Source organism: Phycodurus eques, chromosome 9, assembly GCF_024500275.1.
Source record: "Phycodurus eques isolate BA_2022a chromosome 9, UOR_Pequ_1.1, whole genome shotgun sequence".
Classification (NCBI taxonomy): Eukaryota; Metazoa; Chordata; class Actinopteri; order Syngnathiformes; family Syngnathidae; genus Phycodurus; species Phycodurus eques.
Genome location: NC_084533.1, coordinates 15,626,979 through 15,648,024, shown reverse-complemented (window position 1 = coordinate 15,648,024; position 21,046 = coordinate 15,626,979). Strand labels below are relative to the sequence as shown.

Genomic DNA, 21,046 nt, shown 5'->3' with positions numbered 1-21,046 from the left:
AACACGTCTGAGACAGACAACACGTAATGCCCGGATCAGACTACTAGACAAATTTGCTCTTTCACGATTGCACTATGTCAGACTACGGCAAGAAAATCTTGTATTCCGATACCACCGCATCCCGTTTTTTACGATCATTGGGCTTTATCTTGTCTACTCAAATGCGACCGGATACACTTGGTACCGTGGCGACGACAACAAGATTGGAGTGCGGTGACTTTGTATTATAAGGACAAAATGGGGAAAAACGTGTGTTGGTGGTCACCGGTGCTCAGGACAGGAGAGGACGTATGTTTAAGGCTTGCTTGAGGTATGTTCACGTACTTTTAATACGATACGGCTCGCAAGCAGGCAACAAAAACGTTATGTAGCCAAGCAAGCTAGTGGTACCACGAACCGTTGGATGTAAACATGACACCGTCCTGTCGAATCATGCTCTAAAGTCGTGTGGGTGAAGTAATTTCATTAAAAATAAAGTAATTTAATGACAGTAAGTTAGCACCCATTTTTTCTGTCATGTAATGTTGGTTTGACTTGACTGATTAGAATACATGATCTGACGAGAGCAGTGATTTCCAATCTTTATGGAGCCAAGGAACATATTTTACAATTGAAAAAGCTCACGGAACACCAACAAACAAAAATGTCACAAAAAGTGTATACATTAATTACTGTATGTACTTCCTGCCATCTAATAGAAGACCATTCATTTGTTCTGTCTGTCACTATGCATCACTGGCATAAATAGATAAACAAAGACACATTATTTATTGTAAATATAATTTTTTTAGCAATTAAGTACATAAGTATATACAGTAAATGAACAGGTCATTTAAATAGACACTTTCCTCCATCTTGTGATCGGAACGGTGATCGGTTATCGTTTTTTTCAACTCGCTGAGCGGTGATCGGCCCCAAAAATCCTGATTGTGTAAAGCCTAATTGTGACATTTGCGAGTTCCCGGTTGTTCTGTCTAACATGTGCACAACAATTATTTTACTATCAGTTACACAAATGATGCAAAAGCATGTAACGGAAAGAATACTGGCTAATGACTACCATGAAAATGGGCACAGAAGCTTTACTGCCCTTAAAACATGATTTTGTTTTCAGTTTCAGAGCCAATCATGGAGAGTATCATTTTTTTCCATCCATCCATTTTCTGAGCCGCTTCTCCTCACAAGGGTCGCGGGCGTGCTGGAGCCTATCCCAGCTATCATCAGGCAGGAGGCGGGGTACACCCTGAACTGGTTGCCGACCAATCGCAGGGCACATACAAACAAACAACCATTTGCACTCGCATTCACACCTACGGGCAATTTAGAGTCTCCAATTCATGCATGTTTTTGGGATGTGGGAGGAAACCGGAGTGCCCGGAGAAAACCCACGCAGGCATCGGGAGAACATGCAAACTCCACACAGGCGGGGCCGAGGATTGAACCCTGGTCCTCAGAACTGTGAGGCTGACGCTCTAACCAGTCGTTCACCGTGCCGCCATTTTTTTTCCAAATAAATAGATAACAACAGACTGACCACAATACTCGTGATGTGTTCTCATCCTGCCTGCTTACGGACATATAGTACAAGAACAGTTTTACTTTATTTAAATTTTATTTTACAGTAACTTCTCCATGTACGCCAGAAGTATAAATGTTAACGTTACTCAAAACAGTACAGTTAATCCAGATTTTTTGATTGTGACAAGTTTGTGTCTGGAACAAATTATTTCACTTTACATGATATGATATGGAAAAATAGTTCTGCAAATAGAACAACTTGCAAGTCAAGCAGCTTAACAGAATGAATTATGTTTGACTTTTGAGACTCCACTGTAAATTAAAATGTGTTTTTCTCTGTAAACTATATTCATTGGGTACAATGCAATTTTCTGCTACAGCACTATAAAGGCTGAAATTACACTCGTTCTCCTTCCGGTGCAAGGGACGAGAGGAGGGTTTGGTCTAACAATAGCAGGACTGACAATCTCGTCAGGTTCGTAGAAGTCAGTATTGTGCTTTTGCTACAGTGTAATGTCAAGCATTTCGGGACAACCCATTTAATTGAATTGAATTTAATTATTAATGCTTGAGAAAAAATAGTACCAGATCCATCCAGATAGAACCCTGAACAAGCATCACACGAGTTTGCCTTTCCCTTGTTTCCATCCACTTGCTGGCTTAGGTTACTTCCACTCACGCTTGACATCTGGTGATGTCTCTACATGGGCGATGTGTAACATAATACCTTGATTTACGGAGAAAATAACCTCTGTTTTAGCAAGGGAGAGGATGCTGCTGACAGAGGTGTTGGATTTCCCTCTGTGCTTTTTAGGCATGGAGGATTTCTCCTGCAGTCTATTTGCTGTTTGAGCCACAGACAGCACAACAGCCGTTGCTGGTTTGTACACAAGCGTTTTCCTTTTCACATTCACTCTGAGCTTTGTTCCTGTATTCACGTGCATCTTCCTTCTTTCACCTTTAACATTGTTTTCATACACAGCTCTCTCGCTCTCATGCTATCTCTGAACCTTTGTGACGGGGCTAATGTAGGACTGTAAATGAACCAGGCTGCATCTCTGGCTACAAAAGGATCGATATCTGTTGCTCAGTATCAGGCAAGACACTCCCTGCGTCTTGGATTCTCTCACGAGACAGACTGGGCAGGGAAATGAAACGCCACTGACTCTTGCAACGTAAACACAGCACACAGGCCGCCATAATTCACCCTTTTATTGCCCATATTTATTACACAGCTTTAGCTGGAAACAATAACAAATGAAGTACCTGGTGTGAGACAGCAGCATGGCTGGTTGGGAATATGTCTCTTAAATCAGAGAGGTATATGAAATAAGAGCAGGGTCTTCATAAAAGATAATGAGATATGTGAACAAAGTGGAATGATAAATCAGGTTCAAGGCTGTGAGGACTAATAGGTTCTGAAAATGACAATGTACGCTTAATTGCGGAATGCAACAGAAAGAGCACCATCCGTGGAAAGGGCTGCAGGCCAAAATAAAGATGAAGAGATGACTTCTGGACGCAAAGAAAGCAAAAAGAAAGCCACAGGTAGCCAAGTGCCACAGGACAAGCAGGAGGTTTGCCTGGGAGTTACCTGGACAGGTGGCCACACAAGCACTTTTCTGGACGTTCTGCCCCTCACAGGACGTGCCGCCGTTCAGTGGCGTGGGGTTGGTGCAGCTCCGACTCCTCTTCTGCCAGCCTCGCCCACACACAGCACTGCAGGATGACCAGGTGGTCCACGTGGACCAGCCGCCGTTGACTGTCAGACCAGCGCAAGGAGAGGGATGGGTTGGTGGGGTTGGGGGTTAGGGAGAAAGTTGGAAGGGAAGATGAGATGAGGGGACAGAGCAGCCAGGATTACCTGACATGCACTAAGGACGTGTGTTCCAAGAATAATTGTGAGTGCTGCTGCAGTTCTAACAGAAGCTTGAGAGAGCGGGGCTGCTTCCTGCACTTGAGATGGAATTACAGCCACCAGAAGTGCAGACACAATGGCTACATTAAGATGACCATATCAAACTGACCAACCAAAAGGATGCAAGAAACAATATGGTGACTAAGTTAATGTTATGCACAGACAACTGCTCAAAGCCAAACGAAGCATATAAAAAAAACTTCAGACACACAGGAACTGGAAACTCTGAGGTGTGTAATCCATCATGGCAGTGGAAGTCATTAGGAAAGGTGCCTATCAAACATCCATCACTGATTGGACCATTTCACGTCACTTGTTATGTTGTGTGAATTATAGAGAACAGCCCTATCATTTTTAACCTGCAATTGCAATTGCAAAGTGCAGCACAATCAAGCTCATGTTATTACTTCTCCTCCTGATAAACCAGTGAGCCCATGTTCTGAAGCTGCACCAGTCGTAGCTGCTCTCCGCTACTGACAGCAAGCAATTACATCAAACCATGCTGATGTGATTGTAATCTGCACCTCCCTGCATCTAACTGTGCTTGTTTCGTCTTACATGATACAGTGATTGCTGATTTATTGACTTGAACAGTGCAGTTTTTTTTCCTTTCTGGACACAGACCCTAAACACCCACTCCGCCCTCAATTTCCCCTCTTACTTTCGCCTGGGCTTGTCGTGACTGAATCATTTCCTTGCACTCTCTATGCGATTGATTGCCCGCCGGAGTGAGGTAAATTGCCAGGCAACACAAGCCCTGATTACCTCTTAGCAAAGAATGCAGTCTCACCAGCCAGGCCATGACAAAATGCATTTCTGCCCCCCTGTTGAACCCTTTGAAAATAGTAGCCACTATTATGACCCACTGCAGCTAGCTAGATCAACTAGCATGCCAGACGTGCAGTTTATTCTTTTGGGGCACAGTAGGTGATCAACAGTAAGAAATGAGTGCTTTTATTGTGATTTAACCTCAATTCAATACAAACAGTGATTAATGTTTGACCTTTTCAGGCACAGAAATAAATGTGCATGCAACAAAGCGATCTGTTCACAATTTTGCAGGACTTTAAGTGACAAATATGGTTTGGAAATGGACCTCCGATGGCACCTTTACTCCACATTTAAACTCTAAATGCTGGATGCACAGTTTCATTAAAAATAACCTCAGTGCTTGAGCATGTCATGAGCAGTTTGACAGTACACTGAAAAATTGACACAACACACAGAACATGTAAAATACTTTTACAATTAACCAAAAACAGCTATTTAACTAATTTCGTTATTTGTAGACACATGCTTACTTCTGGGGCTTGAATCAAAAACTACTGTACTGTATTTTGATGGACACATTTCAAATTTTTTTTTAAATTGCATTTTACGTACCTTATACTTTTGGAATCAAACTGTGTCATGCACATAAACTATGTGTACAAAATCTTAACTCAATCAAAGGAAACGTTTGTATACTGTTGTGTCAAAGCTCACTTGCGCTGCATACCCCACATCTTTTTCGCTACCCACAATTTTTCTCTATTTTAATTAACAGCCTTCAATCTACTGAGATTGCTGGCATCAAAAGGCAACAGAGCCACGATGTTAAATGGTAATTGATATTCAAGTCTCAACAACTTGAATCTGAGAACTGCATAACATTTTCTATTTTGGCAAAGAAATTTCCACAGCCACTGTAATTTCACAAGGGATGTAACTACAAACAACGTGGCTGCTATTTAAAAAACTAACAAACATATTTACAGAAGAAAAAAAAGTCATGGTGCCAGGCAAATATTGTGGAAGCCAGCCAGAGATAACTATTTAAGGCATTTTGAAGCAGAATAGAGGCTAAAAGTGAGGGGATGTATTACCTGCTATAGCATCCTTTATTTGTGGCATATAATATGTTAAAGTTTACAACAACACAGAGGTAAACGTGCCCCTGTCCCAACTTTTTGGCAACATGTTGCAGGCATCAAATTAGAATTATGTAAATATTTGCCAAAAAAAAAACAAAAAAAAACATTTATCAGTTTGAACATTAAATATCTTGTCTTTGTTGTGTATTCAATTGAATAGAGGTTGAAAATGATTTGAAAAATCCATTTTATTCTGTTTTTATCTATGTTTTACACAATGTCCCAACTTCATTGGAATTGGAGTTTGTATATAGTTCCAGGAAACACTGGACAGACAATTCCTTGACTGCATTTTAATACAAATGTCAGTCAGCCAATCAAAGACATGGCATTACTTATACTTGATTCACTTTCTTCAACCATATTGGGCCAGCAAGCTTTGTGAAAGCACACACACACAATGGCTGCCAGAAACATTTAAAAAGGTGCTATTTCACTTCATCCCATCATAGCCTTTCACATCATTCACTCTGTTAAAAGTGGACACTGCTTTATCTATGAACACAAGACCCCAAGGAGCTAAGTGAAGGAATGACCTATCATACAGTAATAAAATATTTATAAATAAATGAGCAGCGAATGCTGCCAATTTATGAAAGATTACTTTGTAGCTCTGGAAGTGCACAAATTTTGTATTTTTATTTCACAATAACAAAGACAAAACATATTTGTGACTGTTGTTACATTGAAGGTGGCATGGTGGGCGACTGGTTAGAGCGTCTGCTTCACAGTTCTGAGGACTGGGGTTCAATCCCCGGCCCCGCCTTTGTGGAGTTTGCATGTTCGCCCCATGCCTGCGTTGGATTTCTCCGGGCACTCCGGTTTCCTCCCACATCCCAAAAACATGCATGGTAGGTTAATTGACAACTCTAAATTGCCCGTAGGTGTGCATGTGAATGCGTATGGTTGTTTGTTTATGTGTGCCCTGCGATTGGCTGGCAACCAGTTCAGGATGTACCCCGCCTTCTGCCCGATGATAGCTGGGATAGGCTCCAGCACGCCCGCGACCCATGTGAGGAGAAGCGGCTCAGAAAATGGATGGATGGATGGATGGATGTTTCATTGAACATAACAGTAGTGGGGCATAAATGCACTCATTCTAGTGTGCTGGATATTAGAAATTATCTGCATACAGTATGTTCTGGGGGAATACAAGACTACATTTGCATTAAATGTAGTTTATTTTAATCCAGCATGCGCAATATTTCTTATTCCAATTATATTTTAGTTCTCTGTCAGAGACTAACCTGAATTTTTGCAGTTTAATCACATTAATTCCGGTACATTTATGTATACTGTATTCCTATTTCAATTGCATTTAATTCCCAGGGAAAGTTAAAAGAATTCCCTTAATTTTGCAAATCTGTTGTTGAGTACATACAGTACTTAACAGTGCTCTAATATTAGTGGTGTCACATGTGCACAGTACTGCATATTATTAGAAACGTAAACCCCTGCAGCTTAAACAATGATGCGGTTTATTTTACTGAATCCAGGAGCCCTACATTTGCTTCTATTCTTAGCTTCTCTTTAACTCTTTAACTTTACCAAAATCATGTTCACTGTTCATGAATGTTCTGATGAGCTCTATTTTTTAGAATCTTAATGGCTGAAAACACGGCATAATGCCTACGATGACAAAGACATCAGTGAATTTAGTTAGAAGACAACATTGAATAAATATCAACCCTATTTTTTGTGTGCAAATTTTGTTGCGGCATTAGCAGTAGTTTCGCTTATGTGTTACTTTGTGTTGTTTCCACATTTTTCCGCAGTTAGTTTTCACCTGATTTTGTTTATGTAATATGTTGTTTATAATACACTGTGCTTATGTGAGGAAACAAAGTTTGGATTTTATGTAAAGGTTTCCTGTTAATATAGCTGAAAACTGTCGGACACTGGAAAAGCCACCCATTAAAATTCCCAATCATGTCTATTTTTTCAAAATGAGTGTCCACCTACCATAGATTAGGACCGTAGCAGAGTTACTTTTGCGGCGAGCGACGATGTTTTTAGCCACACATGTATAGTTGCCCGTGTCGGCCAGTCGGGCCTTCTTGATGACAAGATTATGGTCAGCCGTGATGAAAAAATTGGGGTCGCTCTGTGGGTCGATCACGGCCTCGTTCCTCTGCCACTCCACCTGAAAGAGAGTTGGATTGGTCAAAAGTGCAACTGAGCCCAAATGTCTGCACCAGCCATGCACTCCAACAGCCAGTGATTTAAATGGGAAACACAATGATGTAGTTTTGTGTTGCTGTAGATTTATGCACCTGACTGATAAAAATATTTTGTTTCATTTTCTAATATCTGGAGAGCTCTGCAGCTCCTAGAGCATCAAGAGAGAAAGAAGAGAAAGTATGTATGCATTATTAATTTCTGTTTTTGGTGCACTCATAGTTGTTTTCTTGGTCTCACTTGACCTTCTGCCTTCTTGAGGGTGCTGCAGCATTGTTGTTGGTATTATTGCCCCATGTGATGCACATAATTGGGCTGTCTTTTTCTTCTGTGCGCGCCTTATTTTCTCCTGTGGTGACTTCTGCTCTGATCTCTTTTTTCTCAAACTGTGGGCTGGCACTTTCCTTGCTCTTTCTCTGCAAGCTGTCTCCACACTATCCAACTGTGATTGACTAGTTGGCGGTTTGCGGTCCCTGGGCTGTCTCAATGGCTCGTCCAACGTAAGCTGCTCATGTCATTAGAGCTCCCACTGTCTACATAGCTGCGTTTCCAGCTGTATGGTTCAGTAAACTTTTTTTTTGGGGGGGGGGGGGGGGGGGGGCATTTCTTTTGTTATAAAGTCACCAAACTACAGCAGTTCACCATGATCCCATTTGTAATTGTAAAATTGGTCCAGTGTTCTGGACAGATACCTGTAAACAAGCACCATAAACTTCACAAAAGTGATCATTATCTGTCCAACAACCAGATTGCAGTGTGTCTAGTTAGTTATATTTACTGGTTATAAAGAATATGAGGTAAATTAGCATGCTCTACTTAGCATAAACCAGCAGAGGCACTGTTGAGTCAGTCTTAACTAATTTGTGGCCTTGAGAAGAGCATTATGACATAATGAGAGTTGAGCTGTACAAGGGCTTAATAATTAATGTATTTTCCAGATTAGCGCTTATTTTCTTTTTTTTTTTTTTTATAGCGGCTTCTGTAATTCGAAGCATGTCCCCAATGATGTGCACTGCTTCAAGTAGCAACATGGCTGGGAACAGAGAGGACCTAGTTTACAAAAGCAATTAGAATTAGAAAAAAATCAAGATGGCGCCTACTCGTGTGGTTGCCTCGGTTACGCGTTCTCTAGTATTGTTTTTGTTTTTGTGTTTTTCGTTCGTCTTTGGAGACATTACACGACTCACTTACACAAGGGGAGACTTGTTAAGCATCAAGGAGGCTACTCTGGACTTTCTTTCACCAACTTTCGCAAATCCGCTCAGTTTTTCCCTGAGTTACTCAGCGGAGCAGCGACCGCGATCTTTGGTGCATTACTCAGCGGAGCAGCGACCGCGGTCTTTAGCGCATGGAGGCGTAGGCGACGCCACAGAGGGTAGCGAGCCGGCATCCAGGTGAAGCTCCGCAGGAGAGGATACAGATTGGCTTTTCCGTCGATCCACCTCGCGAATCTACGCTCCCTACCCTTCAAAATGGACGAGCTTCATCTTCTGATAAAGACCAGTAAAGACTTCGGACGTTCCGCCGCCATGTGCTTTACGGAGACTTCGCTTTGTGACGCTGTACCCGATGGCACCGTCATGCTTCCCGACTTCCATCTTGACCGGGCAGACCGCGACATGGAATCATCGGGGAAAACAAAAGGCGGCGGGATATGCTTCTATATCAACAGAAAATGGTGTACGGACGACACAGAGCTCAGCACACACTGCAGCCCGCATCTGGAGTCGCTGTTTTTGAACTGTAAGCCATTGTACTCGCCTCGCGAGTTCGCATCATTCATTCTGGCTGGTGTCTACATTGCACCTCAAGCTAACACGAACGCCGCACTGCTAATGCTCGCCGAGCAAGTAAACGAAATTGAAAAAAAAACACCCGAACTCACCCCTCATTATTCTCTGGGACTTTAACAAAGCTAAACTCAACCACGAACTCCCTAAATACAAGCATTACATCGACTGTCCCACCAGGAAAAATAACATTTTAGACCACTGCTATACAACGCTAAATAACACATACCGTGCCAAACCTCGTGCAGCCCTGGGCTCGTCTGATCACTGCTTAATTCACTTGATACCGACATACAAGCAAGAACTTAAATGCGCAAAGCCTACAGTGAAAACAGTGAAAAAGTGGACCAATGAAGCAAAGATGGAACTTCAAAGCTGTTTAGACTGCACAGACTGGAGTGTCTTTGAAAATTCAGCTGGCAGCCTGGATGAATATACGGACACTGTCACATCCTATATCAGTTTCTGTGAAGAGGTTTGTGTACCAACAAAGTCATTTCGCACATTCAATAACAACAAGCCGTGGTTCACTGCCAAACTTAAGCAACTTCACCAAGCTAAGGAGGACGCATATCAAAGCGGGGACAGGGCGGGGACAGGGCCCTGTATAATCGAGCTAGAAACCTGCTGACTAAATAAACATTGCAAACAGTTTAGCGTTTAGCGCAGTTTAGCGCTAACGACTCTAAATCAGTCTGGCATACATTCCAAACGCTGACTAATTACAATCGACGATCCCCCCAAGCTGAGAACAATAGCACACTAGCCAACGACTTGAATACCTTCTACTGCAGATTTGAAAAGGACACTTTCAGCTGCCTTGTGTCAACTGTCGAGACCTTCAAGTTCCTGGGAATTACAGTCTCTCAGGACCTCAAGTGGGCGATCAACATCAACTCCGTCCTCAAAAAGGCCCAGCAGAGGATGTACTTCCTGCAGCTTCTGAGAAAGCACGGCCTGCCACGCGAGCTGCTGAGGCAGTTATACACAGCGGTCATCGAATCAGTCATGTGTTCTTCCATCACAGTCTGGTTTGGTGCTGCTACAAAAAAGGACAAACTCCGACTGCAACCGACAATCAAAACTGCTGAAAGGATAGTCGGTACCCCCCTACCCATCCTTGAGGACTTGCACGCTGGCAGAACTAAGACAAGAGCATGCAAAATCCTCTCGGACCCTCCATATCCCAGTCACCGGCTCTTCCGGCTCCTTCCCTCAGGTAGGCGCTACCGATCAATGCAAACTAGAACTAGCAGACATTCCAACAGCTTCTTCCCTCTTGCAAGCAACTTCTTAAACAGCTAACCTACAATTCCATTGCAACATGCTGCCAATTTTTTTTTCTGAGTTTGTTGTCACAATTCATTCGGGCCAATTATATACTATTCGTGCACTCACTGTAGTAGTCTCGCCACACTGCACTATTTCCATATCTGTTGTTGACCAATACTGGCCACAGTCAGGCCAGAGTAGCATCTGCCCCATCATAACACAGACACTTCAGGGAAAGTTAACCGTTTATTAAATACAGCAGCATTACACATTTTTCAGCCTGTGGGTCACAATACTTGGCAGACATTTTAGTATATACTGTACTTCCGGCTAGTTATAAACCCTACAATGTTTTGCGATTCAACACGTTCCGGTAGCCTGAATAACACTAAATAACACTTGGGAATTTAAGTAAGTACACTAAAATGTTGTGGCATCAAGGGAAGATGCGATTTTCAGGTTGTAGGCATATTTTGCGAGCTAACCGCATGCTATAGTGGCAGAAATGGGCCAAGTACCGTAATTTCTCGTGTATAATGCGCATTCTATAGTGCGCATTATACATAGGTATAGGAGAAAATGAAAAAGACTTTCACATTCTATAACTGTATGCCGCCATCTAGAGGTTATAAAATAATACACTTTCATTCCGCTATGCCACTGCCCCCTAGAGGTTATGAAAAAGTTGTACACTTTCCTTCTAGTATGCCACCTCGAGGTTATGAAAAAGGTATAGACTACACTTTCATTCCAATATGACAGGGGTACATATGACTGCATATATGTACAATTGTAGTCATATGTTTACATACCCAGGCAGAATTTGTGAAATATATATATATATATATATATATATATATATATATATATATATATTTTTTTTTTTTTTTTTTTAATATGACTGATGACTGAAAAACAACCATCATTTATTTCTTTATGGTTATGTTTTGTTTAATGGTAATGCTTTTCTGAAATGCTTGACCGTTTAATTTGAATCCCATTAAAAGAAAATTAAATGTGTTTCGCCCGGTCCTTCATGTTTTCTTAAAATAATTGTACACATCTTACAAATTTTGCCTGGGTAAACAAACACATGAGCACAACTGTGTGTTTTCTCATTTATTAATTAAAATTAATTAATTAATGGGTAGAAGCAAAAATCATGGATTGTAAAAATGGATTATACATAGGTTGAAGGGTTTTCCAGAATTTTTAGGTAAACTTTGGGGGATGCGCATTACACATGGGTGCACATTATACATGAGAAATTACGGTAATTATAACTAGGTAACTCACAATTGTGGCGAATACCTACTGATGGAACAAAGGCACTCAGTTCTTATATAGTGGGGGAGGGACCTGTGGATGGGGGTGCGTCACTGGACGCAGATCAAACTGAAATGGTGAAAAACAGTTTAACGCTATATGTGCACAACTGAGTGCTACAGAGTTCTCAGTCTTTGCACGTTTTCAGCAATTATCTTCAAATGTATTTACAAACAAATCTCTGAATTGACTTTGCAGTGTCTGTAAGCAACAGAGAACATAAGTGGAATCATTTTCACATTGTTTGCCGTATGACAAGAACGGAGCCCAGTGGAAGGCGATCGCAGTCAATCCCGCTGAACATTGCCAAAGGCAGGGTGCCCATTTACACTTTGCAAAAGCAGTAATTTATCAACATGTTTGAAACCTTTGACCCAAGGTATGTGCTTCTTAGCCGCAAATATTTTGCAGAGGTTGCCTTGCCTCACCTGTTCAACTCTACATAAGACAAGAGTGTGATAGAGCTGGGAGTGCAACATTAGTCTTACATATGGACCAGAAAAGCCATGCAGTTTGATGCAAACTGAGACATAGTATTAGCTTGTAATTAATAGAATCTGGAATAAGTTGCAAACAGCCAGGTCCACTACACACAGATACACACCACTTGAAAACTTGGACAACGCAAAAGACTTGAAAAGACCACATGTGTACGAAAGATAGCGAGATGGCAAAGAAACCGAATAAAAATGTGAGGCAAATACAACCATTAATTATCAATGGGCCTTTAGCGATGCCAAATGCAGAGTGAAGCCTCCCCCAGCTTATCCTGGCTGATATGAGGAGCCCATGTGATATATGGCGACTTAGAGATGTGGGAGAGATAATAAATCAATAAAAGGGGGTAATTAGAGGTGTAATTTATCCATATGGGATGGCTGTTCCCCCGTGAAAGCCGGAGAGATGCCAGGGAGATGATCACTGAGCCTCTATTTGCTCTTTGTCCTCCTGGTGAAGAAAGGGTAAATGGATGCAATAGATGCAGGCCTATAAATATCTTCCATATATTCTCACCTCGGGTTCTGGCACTCCCTCGGGGGGATGGCAGCGCAGTGACACCTCCTGGTCCAATGCCACCTCTTTAGCCTGAGGCTCCTCCTCAAAGTTCTTTCTCAAGTCTGAGGAGAGAACACAAGCAAACGCAACCAATTAGGCTATTTGTAACTACATGTGAAGTGAAAATGAAAGCTGCGCCAAGCTAAATCTCAAAATGTTCATGGGAGCGTCGCACTCCAGCTGGCCCCCGAAGCCACACAGGGATTGGTGGCACCAACCATGTTGCTTATTACAGCCTGCCTGGCTGCTTCAAAGATGCTTGTCTGCTGCCAGAGGGGCCCGGCATCAAGCAAAAGCAATTGCATTACCGCTCACTCCTTCCTCCCTCGCGCACCAACCACTCTCTACAGCAGCCGCCTGCCTGCAGCTTCCATCTGTAAGAGGGCTTGGAGCAGCCACACGAAAACAAAGCCCTGAGGCACCTGGACAAGAGCTCCTGCAAGCTTGGCTGACTGCATGAGGCTTCACATTTCATCTCATTGAATACTTTCACTGTTGCACTCAGCGTTGCTATATACAGTATTTGCCCATCAGTCATGCTGAGCGTTACACAGGTAAGGCTGGCATTGCTCATTCTTTTCTTTCATGCGTCTGATGAGCTAGACAGGCCACTGATAGCTAGCAGCTTGGCACTAATTTGATGTTTCCGCCCCGGGTTTGCACTCACAGTGAATCGATGTGTTGCTGTGTCGCGTGGGGCAGAGGGTGCAGCCGTGAGCTGCTGGGGAATTCCTTTTAACTAATGGGAGAGCCTGTCCTCAGAAGAGCATTAAAACAGAGTGTTTTTGCAAATGAAATGAACCTCATACAGATGACGTGAGTTATAAGCATCCATAAGAGACATACGCGAAATGAACACAGAGCTTATGCAGATGTGTCCTCAACTCAGGTCTTAATAACTCAAACAGGGTTAGATAATGATGGCCCGTCTTCTAAGGTCCTCTTGTGATTTGGGGGGGGGGGGGGGGGGGGGGGGGGGCGTTGTTGTCGAGAACAATTCATATTTATGTGGGGTGTTGTTGTCTAGAATAATTCATATTTATGTGGGAATTAATAGGCAGAATGCTTTAAAACACTAAAACAGAAAAGGGCTTCCTCTCATAAAGCTTTGAGGCCACAGCAGAGGATGTGCCTGTGTTCCCCAGACAGATTTATGGTTGGTACATTGCAATACATTTCAAATCTGTTTTTACTCAGATACTTTCATCTGGATTATCACTGATACCATCTATCTCGTGAAAACTATGCTCATGAATACTCAAATTTAGTGTGCCACTTTTTCAATCATCTCTCCCTGCAAGCAGGAAGAAACACTGGAAGAAGAAACATTGTGAGATAAAGGTCACTAATAACATTGTGGATTATTATGGATTATTATAGTTTTATTCAATCCCATGAAACTATATGCAGTTTTTTCATTCTTCAGTTTTTCATGCATATCATCATGGTACAGTGGAACCCCCTAAGTCATACACCACAAAAGTTAAACAATTTGGAGTTCAGCCAAAGATTTCTGGAAAAAATATGCCTCAAAATTAAAAACAAAAATTCCAACATTTTTTTGGTGCTTTTTGGATGCCACTACAGAAGGCTCCCAATAATGACAAAGAGTATGACAATTACCATAGAACAGGAGATAAAAAATAATTGCAATCTAGCAAAACTTCAGGTTGCTCAGTAATACAGTATATGAGCAACACAATTTGTTAAATATCAATTACAAATAAAAATTTCCCAAGCAGCTGCTAAAGTAAATAACTGCAGCGGAAATCATAATGGTCAATGACCAGCATTAAAATAGCCGGAGAAGGTTGTCAAGCAACCAGTAATTTTTTTTACTGCACTGAAAATGTATATTTAATTTCAGAAGCAACAATATTGTCTTAATCACTATAAACACCCGGACACCCTGCGGAGGAAACTCATTTCGGCCACTGATACAAGCGGCCGAAATGAGTTTCCTCCGCAGGGTGTCCGGGCTCTCCCTTAGAGATAGGGTGAGAAGCTCGGTCATCCGGGAGGATCTCAGAGTAGAGTCGCTGTCCTCCACATCGAGAGGAGATGAGGTGGCTGGGGCATCTGATTCGGATGCCTCCCTGACGCCTCCCTGGTGAGGTGTTCCGGGCACGTCCCATTGGGAGGAGACCCCGGGGACGACCCAGGACACGCTGGAGAGACCACATCCTTCGGCTGGCCTGGGAACACCTCGGGATCCCCCCGGAAGAGCTGGATGAAGTGGCTGGGGAGAGGGAAGTCTGGGCGTCCCTGCTAAAGCTACTGTCCCCGCGACCCGACCTCGGATAAGCGGTAGAAAATGGATGGATGGACTATAAACACCCAGAAAGTTTAGTATGTGCGCTTGCAGATAAACCCACATTAATTCCAGCAATACCTATTAAACAACACTTTAACCTGATCAAACACCTTCCTGATCCCACTACATTATGCATCTGTCATACTTCTTCAAAGGTTGAGTAGTTTTATTTTGTTTTAGTTTTATTATGCTGTGGTGAACATCTTTCAGAACAAATTAATTCACTTGACATGATTTCCTATGGGAAACTGTATTCTAATTAGAAAAACTTTGAAGTCAACCAGCACACTGAAATAGATTGTGTTTGATTGTGATTGTGGTTTCCTTGTAATAACTATAAAGTGCACTCACAAGCAATCCTGATGTATGCTTTTTGGCTTTTCTGAGTTCCCGTGGTGCTCCAGGCGACACACTGACACCAGTACTCATCGAGGCCGAAGATCTTCTCCACCTGCTGTCTGGTGATTTCTATCGTCACCTCCATGACTGGCAGAGCTGCAAAGCAAAACAAAACAAACAAACAAACAAACAAAAAGTAAATGTGGTGGGCAAGAATGAGCCCCCAACAGGTAAGCTAAGTCTTAATGTGCCATTTGTACCTTTTTCAAAAATCTAGCCATGTAATTTGCAATGTAATATGCAATTTCAAAAGTAGTGCAGAATTAACAACCAGGGAACTATAATAATATATAAACAGAGCCCTTGTTAACTGAGGAAAAAGAGAAGAGAGCCTACTGGCATTGCTGGTTTAATTTGGAAGGCTGATAAAACAGCAACAGTTGGAATGGAAAACTGAAATGCGAAACAACACACAGCAAATAAACTACTGGGCCTATGCAGCTCCTCTGTAGTTACAAAGCTCGTAATTAAATCTCAGTAATACAATACAAAAGTTTGCACTTTATTGCTAAAAGACAATCATTGTGGACATTAAACAAGATTGAGACAAATCTTTTCTGTAATACAATTCTGTCTAGTCAGGAGTTCATATTGAGGAGACAAGCTTTCATCTTCCTTTAACCTTGTACTGATAATCCAATCCGGTCCTGTTTCCTTTATCTTGAGCAGCGGCATTCAGTCTTCCTATGTGTCCTACTTTCTCGCCACTTGATGATGAGATATCCTCATTTTTCTTTCAGTTTCTGGCTCACCCCATCTGAGCTTTCCTCTATGGGGTCTTTTCCAGAGAGGTGTGGAACCCTTCATATAAACACAAAACATTCCGGGGACCCTCAGAGGACACATCTACCAGACTGGAGAGGCAGTATATATACGCCGGCTGTATGTTTAAGTCTCAATGGAGCGTCGCTCTTCAATTCACATTTGCATAAAAAGCACTTTGTGACACTCCTGCACTTCACACATATACTTGAGCCGTCTGGTCTGATCGCTTCCAGCTCCAAATACAAGTTGGCGGGAGCTTGGGTAAGTGGCACCTATCAGACTATCAAACATATATAACAATTATGTGGAGTTTGAGATATTCAGAAAGATATTCAGAAATTATATAATTAATATATATATTTTTCTGCACACAAATGGAGGCTCTGCATTGGCCTTCCATCTTTAAAGGAAACCGAAGGCCTGTGTATCAGTGGCGCACAATACATTTGGATACATTTGCAGTAAATCCAGCTTTTTATATATATAGATAGATATAGTCAAATTCATATAGCACCTTTCATACATTAACATGCAACACAACCCACACATCACATCCCCACATATAAACGGGAAATAGACCCACACAAACACACACACCCGCACATATAAGCGCACACAGTCCACAGTGATTAATAATGGAGAGATATGGCCCTGAGTAGTCATTTATTATTATATGGGAAAATAAATATATTTATATATTTAAATTAATATTTATATTATATAGGTCTAGGTCTTTTTTATGGTTGCATTTGTTTTGTTTGTTGTAGTTGATGTATTTTTTTTCTTTTCTTATTATTCCGATCCAAGATACTGCTGTTACTGATATTATCATTTGTATTATTGCATTAGTGTTTTAGAAATACGTATGTGTATACTGTATTTTAATACAGTGGAACCTCAATAAAAAGGACCCCGATATAACGGATATTGGACAAAACAGACTGTCGGGACCAAAAATATTTTACATTTGTCACTTAAACTGCCGTTGATGAATTTAACTTTATTTAAATTTTTTTTTCAAATTGTGTTTGTTTTGTTGTTTTTCTGTGAATGTTTTTATTTTTTAAACATCTTTGAAATAACTCAATTCAAAATATTCAATTCAAATTCTGGAGTGCTTCACTCACGATAAAAACAAATCAGGGGGAATGTAAGTTAAGTAAGTTTCATGCTTTTCTTCTTTGTGCTCAGGTTGAATATCCAGTATGTTACAGACAGTGAAAAGTTCAAATGAATACCTAAAGCAACAAAATGGGATCTAACGCGATTCTGTAAATGGAGCAGAAGTTCCTCTCCTTAAATCGGCTGTACCAAGATTTTCCCCTTAAAATGTCAAAAGAAATGAAAGATACTGTGTGCATCTGCTGGTACATTAGATAACAGTCACAAAACTGCCCTTGTTAGTGTAGTCCCCCCCCCAAAAAAATTTTAATTAAAAAATCCATCCATCAATCCAGTAAAAAAAATAAAATAAATAAAAATAAAAATCCAGTGGAAACTCCAGGGTCAAACACAATTGGTTTCAGGAGGTTGAGGTTTTTCCTCGTTGGAAATAATGGAAATAGCATTAAAGTATTACCATTATGAAACTTCTATTAACTGCACAGCAATGTTTACATAACTTTTTATCATGGTTCATTTTCATAAAAGTGCAGGACCAACTGTTAAAATTGAGACATAAAAACCCATTTCATTGCCCAACCACCAAGTGTGAAATTAAATAACTGGGTAATCTTTCTGATTTTTTCCAGTTTGTGATATACAGTAAGAGTGCTGATAATTTACTTAACGAGTTCCTCCACCCATGCCTCGACAGTTTGGCTGGGCAAAGATACGCCATTGTAAAACAGCGGTTGGAGGCCTGACTGCATGGAAGCACGATGTCAAAGCCAAAGGGTAAACACAGATTAGCATTAGCTAACATTGTTCCCAGTGTTAGCTACTGACAGCTGTCACTCATTCAGATATTCCTCAGAGTTGAAGAAGTAGGGTAAGGGGGTATTTGTTTTTGGCCATGTGTCTGCTGCTTGCACCACATGGACGGCTCCACCACACTAATTCACAAGTCTAATTCAACAACTTGGGGATGAAGTGCTGACTCCATGAGTGAAAATTTAGCTTTTATTTGTGTAAGACAAGCCACCCACTCAAAATTTTTCCAGAGTTTTCTAAGTATGCAAAATGGTGTAAGTCGGAATCCTTTGTGTAGTTTGTGTGTCCTTTGTGTAAGTCAGAATCCTTTGTGTAGTTTGTTAAACCGTTTATTAAGACACAAGGGAAGCATTTTAAATGCATAAAATTCTCCTCCTTAAATTAAATTGCGAAGGTGTCGTGGTGAGTCACGTCTCAGATATGCCTCAGTCACGCACTTCACTTTTTAACATTCACAAGTCACACAAGTGTAAAAATAAAAAGTTAACTACTGTTGAAATTAAACAAATAAATTTCAATAAAATGTGATGACATGTACAGTACCATTAACAATATTTCCCATGTGCTGACGTTATGGAACATTCATAGTTTATTCTTCTCACGTTCTTAATGCACCTTGTTATGGTTGAAAAATAAACTCTTCATTGGATAAGACTGAAAAACAAAATATAAAACACTTTCTAATAGTCACTTCCTCAAAACTGTACCAATTTAGCCTTAAGTAGTAGAAAATTAACATGGTGACATTACTAAAATAACGATCCTTAAAAATCTGACTGCAACACGATTGCAACAACAGTGCTTGATAGAAAAAAAAATCTACTGTAATCAGTCTGAAGCTTTCCCATCAAAGCTGCATGTAAAATACAAATTCAGATTATGCAGTAAAGCTGCAGAAATGAAATGCAGTACAGCATTAAAAAAATGCAATGGCTTTGAGTCAGACTGAGCGCAGAGCAGTTTATATATGCATATCATTTGCCATATATTAGAAGACATACAGTATATTAGGTGCTCACTAACAGCCCATATTCAGTGCCTAGCAAAGCTGGAAAAATGTATCTGATTAATGCAAACTTCTTGTCTTTGAGCTTGAGGGTAAAAGGAATAAAAGATCAGAAGGGAGATGCAATGCATGAACAATAGGAACCTGAGGTGAGAAATTCCAAGAGGAGCAATTTGAAGCTCTGCTTGCCAATGTAATTGCATTCGGTTTCCTTATCTCTTCCCGTCCCCATAATTACCTGCTTGCTGTCTGACACCTAAAAGAAACACTGCTGTGAGCCAATCCGTCCAATTTCTGCCCAATTAAGGCGTACCACAAAATAATGATGACATTGGTGAGTAAAATAGGCATACACGTTCATAGCAGTTAATATTGACTATTGCTTACAACACATTTATATCAATACAGCTGCATCCAAGGTGTCATGAAATTACACAATTAGCATGAATTTAAATTTCAGGATTCACTTGACTTTACTGTTGTGTTAGGATTAAAAATGTGAAGTTCCCCTCGGTCTCTGCTTCTATAATTTAGCTATTAATTAACACACCAGAGAAACTTGCAAAATGTTACAGACACATTGAATAGCAATTAAAATTGCGGTCTTTCTTGACCGCAATCTAGGAACCAAGTAACGCAAAAAAAAATGATAGGGCTCTGTAAAGCAATGTAATAATTATAATTAAAAAAATAATGCTGAGTGATTTAGCAGCAGATAGTCAATGTCTGCATCTGACTGATCCACACATACAAGGTTTTGTTTTTCTAAAAAAGCCCTGCAAGGGAAAGGTTTTTCTATAGCGTATTTCATGCACAAGGTAACTGCTTGACATGAGTAAAAGCATTTAAATACAAAGAGGAAAATATATTTTAAAATAGTACAGAAAAATAAATCAGCTTATTAAAATTACTAAAATAATGTATAGTGAAATAAAGATGTATTTAAAAAAATTGAAATGCTCTACAAGGCTCAATCATAAGCATGAGAAAAAAAAGAACTCACACTTGGGGCTGACTTCACTTCTGTTGGGGCAGACTTCACTTCTGTTGGCAACTTACTCCATTTGTGTTCGACATAAAAGCTAAATGCTGCTTCACCATGTTTGCTTCGATTTCTGGGCTCCACTATCTGACCTGAGTTTGTAGAGCTCAGAGCCTTACTGCTCTGTATTACATTATCATTTATTTAATGTATTCAGTCTGTTCTATAGCTGACTGGGAGCCAGTGTTGATACGTTGGAATTGGAATGATATGTTCTGCTCTCTTTGTTCTGGTCAGAACCCGAGCTGCAAAATTCTGAATGAGCTGCAGTTGTTTAATGGTCTTTTTGGGGAGTCCAGTCAGAAGACCATTACAATAGTCCAGTCAACTTGAGATAAAAGAATGGATGACCTTCTCCTGGTCTGCTTGGAACATGCAAACCTTCCCTCCGGATATGTTCTTCAGCTGGTAGAAAGCTGTTTTAGTGATTGATTTGATATGACTGGTGAAAGACAGGTTGGACTCTATCAGCACACCAAGGTTTGGGACTTGATCTTTCTTTTTTAAAGAAAGTGACTCCAGGTATTTACTAAGAGCAATCGTCTTTGCTTTACTGCCAAAAACAATTATTTCGGTTTTGTTGTGGTTTAACTGAAGGAAATTTAGATTCATCCAGT

General features: G+C 40.8%; 1 protein-coding gene across 1 annotated transcript in view; it reads right to left on the bottom strand.

Moving 5' to 3' along the window:
• unc5a (unc-5 netrin receptor A) overlaps positions 1 to 21,046 on the bottom strand; it is a 195,001-nt gene that overhangs the window by 56,888 nt on the left and 117,067 nt on the right. Inside the window, exons 3-5 of the mRNA XM_061686306.1 lie at positions 15,637 to 15,780; positions 12,930 to 13,033; positions 7,312 to 7,492 (exon numbers count right to left, since the gene is read on the bottom strand). Of these exons, the coding sequence (XP_061542290.1) occupies positions 7,312 to 7,492; positions 12,930 to 13,033; positions 15,637 to 15,780 (429 nt within the window). The remainder of the gene's footprint in view (positions 1 to 7,311; positions 7,493 to 12,929; positions 13,034 to 15,636; positions 15,781 to 21,046) is intronic.